At 35.5% G+C, this 9,896-nt stretch overlaps 2 protein-coding genes across 3 annotated transcripts; one reads left to right on the forward strand and one right to left on the reverse strand.

The window, feature by feature from the left end:
• Window positions 1-120: 120 nt before the first annotated feature.
• LOC114191077 (uncharacterized) lies at window positions 121-3,953 on the reverse strand. 2 transcript variants are annotated; one of them, XM_028080241.2, is made up of 5 exons: window positions 3,718-3,953; window positions 2,757-3,014; window positions 1,682-2,482; window positions 1,356-1,613; window positions 121-1,268 (listed from the first exon to the last, which is right to left on the reverse strand). In XM_028080241.2, exons 3-5 carry the CDS (start codon window positions 2,473-2,475, stop codon window positions 407-409), a joined length of 1,914 nt encoding a protein of 637 aa, XP_027936042.2. In that variant the 5' UTR covers window positions 2,476-2,482; window positions 2,757-3,014; window positions 3,718-3,953; the 3' UTR covers window positions 121-406. The 2 variants fall into 2 exon arrangements, with proteins under 2 accessions (XP_027936042.2, XP_027936040.2); XM_028080239.2 differs by having other exon boundaries at window positions 2,757-3,023.
• A 66-nt stretch (window positions 3,954-4,019) lies between these two features.
• LOC114191079 (histone H2A variant 1) lies at window positions 4,020-5,549 on the forward strand. The gene is made up of 3 exons (XM_028080243.2): window positions 4,020-4,226; window positions 4,321-4,443; window positions 5,023-5,549. The coding sequence occupies exons 2-3, from the start codon at window positions 4,330-4,332 to the stop codon at window positions 5,317-5,319; spliced, it is 411 nt and encodes a 136-aa protein (XP_027936044.1). The 5' UTR covers window positions 4,020-4,226; window positions 4,321-4,329; the 3' UTR covers window positions 5,320-5,549.
• The last annotated feature ends 4,347 nt before the right edge of the window (window positions 5,550-9,896 follow it).

A 9,896-nucleotide genomic window follows, 5' to 3' on the forward strand; every position in this document is an offset into this window, starting at 1 on the left:
TAATTGGAAAGCTCAATTGTTGTATGACTTAGTTAATTAATGAAAAATTGCTGTTAAAGAAATCTGAGTTTGGTATCCTACTTACAAGCATTACAAACATTCAATAACGACAATTCAATAACGACAATTTTTCAATCATAAGCCAATATTATAGAAACACATCATTGTACTTGCTGTTACAGCACAAAAGACATCCAATAGTGTTTTGGACTTTTGAACTTACAATGTAAAACATGTAAATTAAAAGTGGACAAAACATACTTGTCTTAGAAATCTAAAAGCTGCATAATATTCTTGACTTAGAAATGTAAAAGCTGCATAATACATCAAAGCTCCAAAACAAATCGTGCAGCATAAAAAAAAGCATAAGTAATCCTCATGGCTTCCACACACGTCGTCTCCTATGCTACAGTTTCTGCCTTCTATTGGGTATGGTTGGACGAGGAATTGGAAGGTGGCATGGGTGTGGGTGCTGTGATGACTGTGGTGGCTGCTGTGATGACTGTGGTGGCTGCTGTGATGACTCAGTAGGTTGAGTCATAGGTGTTGGTGGTGGCTGCTGTGATGACTGAGTTGGTTCAGTCATAAGTGTTGGTGGTGGCTGTTGTGATGACTGAGTTGGTTGAGTCATAAGTGTTGGTGGTGGCTGTTGTGATGACTGAGTTGGTTGAGTCATAGGTGTTGGTGGTGGTGGCTGAGTTGGTGGTGTTGGTTCAGTTGGTGGTGTTGGCTGACTTCCTACTGCTGTTGCAATTGGTGGTGCTGTTTCAGTTGATGGTGTTGGCTGAGTTGATGGTGTTGGCTGAGTTGGTGGTGCTGGTTGAGGTTGTTGGGGACAACTTTTTCGATTATGACCAACTTCTTTGCATATGCTACATTTTTTAGTCATGCCATGTTTTGTAATCTGCTTCCCATTCTTGTTCATCTCCCAAGCTTCAAGTCTTCTTTTCTTTTTGGGTCTTCCAGGTAGAATTCGTTTAGGAGGGGGCAATACATCTGGAAATTCTGTTTCAGTCCATATTTGCTGCCCATTACAAGGGTATATGATGGAATTGTAGGTCTCTTCATAGGTTGAGATTCTGAACCAATGAGGGAGAAAATCTTCTTCACTTAAGTTCAGAAACTTAATTGCAGCCACTGCATGACAACAAGGTATCCCTGTTAGACTCCACTTCCTGCAGGTGCAGTGCTTGCTGTCTATGTTCACCACAAATTTCTCCCCAGTAAATGATTTGTGCCTAACCTCAAAAATCTGATTTGCTGACCAGCTGTGTATGACAATTCAATACAGGTTTAAATCAGAAATGAGGCAATGGTGGCTAAATCAAAATGAGTGTGCAACAAATTAAATGTACCTGGGAATCCAATTCGTGGAATTTTTTGTTTCAATGTCCAATCTTGTCTTGATTCTTGGACATATTGAGTTTTTGAATGATTTTGCCTTTGATCGATTCTCAGCCCATCTTTGCATCATATAAAGACGTATTTCCTCCATCATGGACACTATTGGCTTGCTCCTTGCTTGTACAATTACGCTGTTGAATGCCTCGCTCATGTTATTGACGAGTGTGTCACACAAAGGTCTGGGGATGAACCTTGACTTTGACCAATACCTGTAGAAGTGCCACACAGAAATCATTAATGCTTCACAATTAGTTTCAGCATAGTTGAGTAAAGTTACCTAGGGGGTATTTCATCACTTTCTGCACAAACTCCAGTCTCCTTATCTACACCTACTCCATCACCTCCAGCTTCTTCACCTTCTGCACCAACTCCAGTTTCCTTATCTACACCTACTCCATCATCTCCAACTTCATCACCTTCTGCACAAACTCCAGTTTCCTTATCTACACCTAGTCCATCAGCTCCAGTTTCATCACCTTCAACTACTACATCAACTCCAGTTTCCTCAAATTCAGTTTGTGGCTCCACCCTAATGTTATGGTGACTATCTGCGTCATCTTCCAATTCATATTCCATATCCTGTTGCATTTCAGCTTCATGGACAACATTATTATCCTGCACAGGATTAATGTGATCTCCATCGCCACAACCACTGTGCCCATCCACCTCAGCCTGGACCTCAACATTTGTAGTTCCTATTTCTGCAACCACCTCTTCAAGAAAGTATTCCAAAAAATTGTCCACAACCTCAGCTTCACAAATTGAGTGATTAACATACATATGAACCTGCCCATTCCTTCTAGCAATTCTAACCATTTGCATTGCACCCATGTCATCATTCAAAATTTTCAAGTTGTTCTCCAATACCTCTGAGCTACTAACATTATACCACAAATCTTTAATGTTTACATAACCCATTTCCCTAAGTATTCCCATTATTTCAAAAAAGCTCCACCTATCTGGGTCACACGCCAACGTGGACGTTAACCCATTACTATAACTCCACCTACCTTCATTCCTTTCAAAGTATCCCCCATGGTGGACCACCACCTCAAATCTATCGTCACACATCCCAAACCTATAAAAAATACATATTCCAAGTTACTCGACGCACAACCAATGCCCACATATACAATACATATTACATCCCATACCCCAAAAAAGTTAAAACGGGACCACAACCCACTAACCACAAACAAACGGGACCACCACAAAGCAACGGGACCACAAGTCACACACCATTACAAACACACACAGACAGAATAACACAAAAAATAATACCAACGCCGACAAAGACAATACTATATAAGTAAAACAGGACATTCAATCCATAAAAAAACCAGAAAACTTACCTTCGATTTCGTCCCACTACGAACACAGCGACGAACCTTTGTCGCACCGAAGGAGACCGCGAACCCTAATACATTGATTCAATGATTTTCGCTTCCTCCTCGAACCCTAATTTGTTCAATACTAATCCCCAAATTCTTCCTCGAATATATATATAACTTTCCTCTTCGCACCAGATTTTCGCCTCTTCCACGAACCCTAATTTCGCTTCTTCAATTTACCACTGACTTTAATTTCTCTTTCTGAACTGTCCACATAAGCTGATTTCCCTACGTGACACGTCATGTAAAATTGCCACAGTATCACATCAAATCACTCTGCCGTTAATTTTTTTAACGCTGTTAACACACAGGACTGAATTGAACCTCCTACACAAACTAAGAGACTAAATTGAACCCCGAAAAAAAAAGAGGACCAAAATGAACCTCGGATATAAAGTAGAGGATGAAAAGTCTAATTAAGCCAATAATTTTTAATTAAACATTGTGAATGAAAGCCTGTGAATAGATCCAACCTGTTAATTTGATTAAAAGATTCATGTTCGAATAAATGGATTAATTTCCAAACCCGTTTCCAATTCTAAAAAATCCGTGAATAAACGAACTAGTCCTTGAATCAAATAATAATATGAAAAATATTTATTAAAATTAAAATTTTATACGTATAATACTAGAAAAAAAGTATTTTTTCCTTACATGTTTGAAGCTAAAATTAATAAACTAAAATATGCATAGATTTATAACATTAGAGTTCAATATTTTCGGCTAATAGAGTCTCAAAAGAGTCCACAATCAAAGCTGACATAGATCGGTCACCAAATAAAATCAGAATTAAATAAAAATTTCAATACCAACTTTATTATAATATCAAATCAAAATGATTTAGTAACCAAAGCAGCTCAATGAATAACCCAAAAAAAGAAATTCAACGATTAGATGCGAGAAAAGGAAACGGAGGGCCAACCTCCACTTGTCACGGTGGCGGCGGAAGCCTGAACTAGTCGAGGTGGCGGCATGGCGCGAGAGGAAGGACGAGGTGCCGGGAACAGAAGATGGATGGTGAACAATAAAAAGAAAGAGCAAAAAAGAAAAAAAGAAGAGAAGCGCGAATCAACGCAAGTTTCTTTTAGGGTTAGGTTTAGGTAAGTTTTACCCGAACTCGTGGTTAAATCCGAGAACCCACGGATTAAACCCGTTAACCCGTGGAATTAATTTTACTACGGTCTTACACACGTTTTAAAATTGGATCCTGTGGATATGACAAATGGGCTTAATTTTTACCTATTGTTTTAACATGATTTTAAAACATAACATCCGCGGGCCAAACGGATATGCCGAGGACCCGAGCCCGTTTACCCACCCATAAAGAATACGACCCCACTCTGCAGAGTTGGATCTATTCCTCAGATTGTGTTTTCTCCTCCTTCACCTTCGCCTTCACCTTCAACTCTCTCTCTTCTCTCTCACCCACAGGTATCTCTCTCTGTGCTACGAATATTCTCGTCACATGCATTCTTTGTTTTCTTTCTTCTGCTTGTTTCTTCCATTTTAACTTTGAGATGTGTAGGTAAAAACAATGGCGGGAAAAGGAGGGAAGGGGCTTCTTGCAGCGAAAACCACGGCAGCCAACAAGGACAAAGACAAAGACAAGAAGCGACCTATTTCTCGCTCATCTCGTGCAGGAATCCAGGTTTTCCCCCCTTTTCCTTGTTCTCTTTGTTATTTAAAGTCTTTTACTTTCTCTATTTTCAATTTTGAAACCTTCGTCACTCTGTTTCTTCCCTCTTTGTTTACTTTTGTTTTTTGCGTTAAAGAACACTGGGTAGGGTTGATAGATGTGAAATTTTCCGATTCACCCACATGCAGTTTAACTATTAAGTATGACCATGCTTATGGAAGATTTTATACAAAAGGTTTACGCACCATATATGTATATACATTCAAAATATATGTACTTTTGTTTATGTCAGACCATGGATTTGTTGCTTTAGTTGCTAGGTATTTGTCCTTTGTATGACTGTATAGGTTTTGTTTTTGAGTGAATAATCTATCCGTTCATGTTCACTCGTTCATACACATACATAAAGTGTCAGGGTTAGATTTATCTGAAGTGTTGTTAAAGTTTTAAAGTTTGTACATTAACAGATCTAAAAATCATACTTATTATGACATTTGATTAGTTGAAAATGCAATTTTTTCATACTAAGCGTGTGTACCCATATGTGTTTTTATATATTTTTGTAACTCTTTTATGTGTTTGGAAATATAGTTTCCTGTGGGTCGTATCCATAGACAGCTGAAACAAAGGGTCCAGGCCAATGGACGTGTTGGGGCAACTGCTGCAGTATACTTGGCCTCAATTCTTGAGTATCTGACTGCTGAGGTTCTTGAACTGGCTGGGAATGCAAGTAAGGATCTTAAGGTGAAGAGGATAACACCAAGGCATTTGCAACTGGCTATCAGGGGAGATGAGGAGCTGGATACCCTTATCAAAGGGACCATTGCTGGTGGTGGTGTCATTCCTCACATTCACAAGTCCTTGATCAACAAAACCGTAAAGGATTAAGCCTTGTGCCTCCTCCTTTGCATGTTACCCTGTACTGAAACTAGGATGTGTTTATTGTGAATTCATCACATTAGGCTAGTATTATTTCTTCAATAGTTTTAGAACTGAGGTGGTAGTGTGTAAATGGTTTGCTAGACAATGCTTTCTTTAACTGTTTTAGCTTGTTTGTGTTAGTGCTTTAACCATTTGCTGGACAACTTGCTTTTAGATACAATCTGTGATTTGTTGTCTCTGTTGGCCGATTCACCCCTTTAGTTGTGTTTTGAAACTTGTTCTAGGATGGAAGAAGTGTTTAAGGCTACGAAAGTTTTAATTCTGTTTTTTCTGAAATCATCTTCAAAATACGAAATCAAACTTGCTATTAGTGCATTAGACAAAACCAGGCAGCTACTTTTATACTGTCGATGATTTGGTTTTTCTACGAAAAAGGACGTTTACACTGAAATAAAATAATATTTGTGACTGAACACTGCGTCCTGGATATTTGATTTGTCTAATAACTAGCATATACTTTAAAAAAAAGATGGATTTGTTCTAAAACATTCATGCAATTCTGTAATGGTATGGATAAGATGAGGATTGTTCTGGTGTTTAGCAGAGGAACTTAGTTTCCAAAACCCAGGGTATTCTACCCGCATTCGTAAATATTTCCCACTATTCTTTGGGTCAAAATCTTCAGGTATTCAAATACTAGAAAAGTTTAGTACTGAGACATACATTGTATTGATGAGTAAAATATTGTTAAACTTTATATAGAGATTATCAATGGCAACCTTTAATCTGTTGTCCATTGAACTGCTTGTTTGGTGAGTATTGTATCATGTTTGTGTGCAAATAAGAGGTATTAGGTTTGTGTGTGCTAAGAAACTTTCCCACCGAGCAGGTTCCATCTTACACTATTCAAAATAGAAAAAAAAAAAATGGTCTGTCAAATAAAAAGGAAGTATATTAAAAACTAAAATGTAAAAGAAAGATATATCTTAAATTGTGATACTGCCATAGAATTGTTTATATAACATTTGAACTCAAATTTAATTTAGACACGTTCATAGGAGCAATATGTTTTGATTAGTTATGTTTTAGACTATTGACTTTTGCTACAAAACAAGATGTTGAATTAACTTGGTTTGAGGCACATCGGATTATTTTATTTCTTGAAGACTTGAAATCTTTAATTAAATTAATAGTTAGTATTATCATATGAATGATAATAATGTTGGATTTGGGTTTTGATGTAAGTAAAAATTTCTGAGATATTTTTGAGTATAAGAACTAATTTGAAGTGAGTGGAACATTTCGAGGACTATAGATGACCTGTGTGTTTAATTGGTGTAGTTCAGTTAGTGAGAATGAAAAGACACTCAATAAGAATGGTTTCATTCCAATTTCTCTACCCTGTTCCTCATCCCTTTCTTTGAACCTATTAGGGTCATTCAAAGTTCCCACTAGGAAACAATTCCACTGAACTTACAAGGTGAGCCATGAGTAATGGCTTGCTAAAAGAATCCAAAACAAATTGGCAACATGCTGAGATTTGAATCTTGTCCTTCAAAGGTGAGTGTTGACCACCAAAATAATAGGTATTAACTAAATCAAATTGCCAACATGTTAAGAATTAAATCTTCTCCAAACTGTACTTCTAATGATCACCCTCCACTAAACTAAAGTACGCTATTTATTGTTACTCAAATATGAGAAATACATTTTTTAATGCTTTTCTAGCATGTTATTATTAAAAAGACCACTGGATTATTATCAAGCTTATAATAACCGTGTTATTATCGAAAGACATCTTCCTCTCACACAATAAAAGAAGATTTTGTTTTGAATGAAAAAAAAAAGTGATAGAATACATGATGTAAAATTGAATTTATATATGTAGTAAATTTATGTGATATATTTAAAAGGTAAAAGTTTCACTTGTATGAGCAAACTCATTATAAACTTTTATATATTAACATGTATCATTATAAATGTTTATATATTAACATGTATACTGTATCTTTAAGTTTGTATAAATAGTTATGGAGTTTGTACAGAGACGGAAGTTTGGTAGTAGTAATTCGGTCTTATCCAAATTATTGATGGATTTTTCTGTTGGTAATTGTATTATATGTATCCGGTGCATACTTCTTTATTTTCTGCATCCAAACAAAACCTGTCAATAATATACACAATACCAAATAAAAATGATAGATTATAAATTACTGAACTAATAATATTATATAACACTACAAAAAACAATGTAAATTCTGACAGTTATTTTCGTAAAATGCGGCGGTTTCAAAAACCGCCATAATTTACGTCGCCACAAAGTAAAATGTGACAGTTTTAGTCGAACCGCCGCAACAATCGCCATATATTACATTGTAAAAAGTGGCAGTTTTCTGAGGTAAATTACGACAGTTAAAACCGCCATATTTGTTTGAACAGAAATTAAACATCGAAAATAATGACTTTCATAAACGTCACAACTTACATTATATTATGGCGTTTATAACTGTCGCTGTTGTTATTATCAAATATTTTGTCAGAACCATGATCAAAAGCAAAATCCAGAAAAATGTTCAACCCATTTACATATGCAATGGTGTTTCGGAGTTTAGAAATCCACGATTTATCTATTGACATGATTATAAAAAAAAAAGAAAAAAAAATTAATTACTCATCAAGGGAATCATACAAGGGAGAGAGTGGTTAGAAGAAGATTGTGAGTGACAATGGTGACCTTGCGAACCTCTATGGCATAAATAGGCATGCTACTTATCCTATAGTCTAAGTATGTTCATTTCTTAGTCAAAATCTCTCAACTAAGATTATGAAAGACTTACAACATACAAGTAAAACAACAAAATGATACTCATGCAGCTTGTAAAGGTTTTTAAAGATAGCAAATAACGCGTTCAAGATTAGGTGGCAAAAGTTTTTAAAGACAATAAACAATGTAGTTTTTAAAGGCTAAAATGAAAAATTGTTAGGTGGTTCAAGACCATCACGATCTACATTAGAATTTAAATAACACATGATTAAGTATTATAGTTTCTTTCTAATAAATTGTAAAATTTGAATGTATTATATAAAAATAGGTTGGATTAGGAATACAAGTGCTTAGCATTTTACTTGGTGGTTCAAGACCATCATGATCTAAATTAGTTTTTAAATAACACATGATTACATATTATAATTTCTTTCTAATAAATTGTACAATTTGAATGTATTATATAAATATAGGTTGTATTGGGAATATGGGTGGTTAGCGTTTTACTTGATAATTTCACCAAAACGAGACATACTAGCATCCTTCATTGATAGAAGATGTTATAGTCAGATAAATCATCTCTGCACCTAAAATCATTTAGTTACATGTAATTTGTAATGGGTTGGATGCAATTGAAAAAAGATGAAATTGATAGAAGAAGTAATAGTGGAAGATTAAAAAAAATAAAAACAAAGAGAAATATACCCCAATATGCCAATATCCTCTTTGGCATCTCTCCATACATCGTCAACATCACTTTCCTTGCTACTGAGACAGTGAAACAACACAAATTGAATTAGAAAAACAGAACTGGAGTAGCTTGGGAGAAAGGAAGACCAAAGTGGGTTGAGAGAGAGGAAGACCAGATTACTCACTGACTTTGAAGACACAAATTAGAATCACCACTCTCTTCTTCGAAACAATGGGTTTAACTCCAAAATACTCGCAGACTAACGATTAAGCCCAAAATACTCCAAAATGATGGGTTTTGCCTTTAATCCCAAATGATGAAGCTCTAAAGGGCAATACCTTTGTGTTCAACTCCAGATTGAGCGACAACTCCAAGATGCTAACCTACCACCACACAAACATCAAAACGCACCTCCAAAATGAAAACCCTAAATCATTTTTTTTGTTTATCTTACCAATACTGGACGAAGCCAAAAATTGGTTGAACTAGGATGCCGAAGAATGTCGAACATGATTTGAGAATCTGAAGAGAAGTCGAAATGCGGGAAAGTCGAAATGAAGGAGACGTCGAAATGTGAGAATGTCAAAATGTGGGAATGCTTTATTGAAAACTAAGAAGGAATAAAAAAACTAAAAGGGAATCAGTGCCCGAGAAGCTAATTTATTAAAAGACGTCAGTTCAAACTGCCATATTTTACATGTAAAATATGACAGTTTTCAACATTAATAAAATGGTGGTTAAAATTGCCATATTTTACATGTAAAATATGGCAGTTCAATAAATGTCATATTTTATTGTAAAAAGTGGCGGTTTTAAATAACCGCCACATTAAAACTGTCACAATGTACATGATTTTTTGTAGTGTAATAAAAACTCCTATATAATGAAAAGTCCCACACAATGAAAACTTCTAATAGTAAAAATTTCTAATAATAAAAACTCCTAACAATGTCCTAATAATGAAAAATACTATATAATGAAAACTCCTAATAGTGAAAACTCCTAAGAACTAAAACTCCTAATTCACATGAAAACTCCTACAGGGACTTAAATAATACCACCTAAGACTTCAATACTACTTAAGACCTTGAATGAGTTTGGTATTGGTAAACCACTCTACCAATCCCA

This window comes from Vigna unguiculata, chromosome 7 (assembly GCF_037176805.1).
Source record: "Vigna unguiculata cultivar grain cowpea cultivar isolate G323 ecotype 2 chromosome 7, ASM3717680v1, whole genome shotgun sequence".
Taxonomy (NCBI): Eukaryota; Viridiplantae; Streptophyta; class Magnoliopsida; order Fabales; family Fabaceae; genus Vigna; species Vigna unguiculata.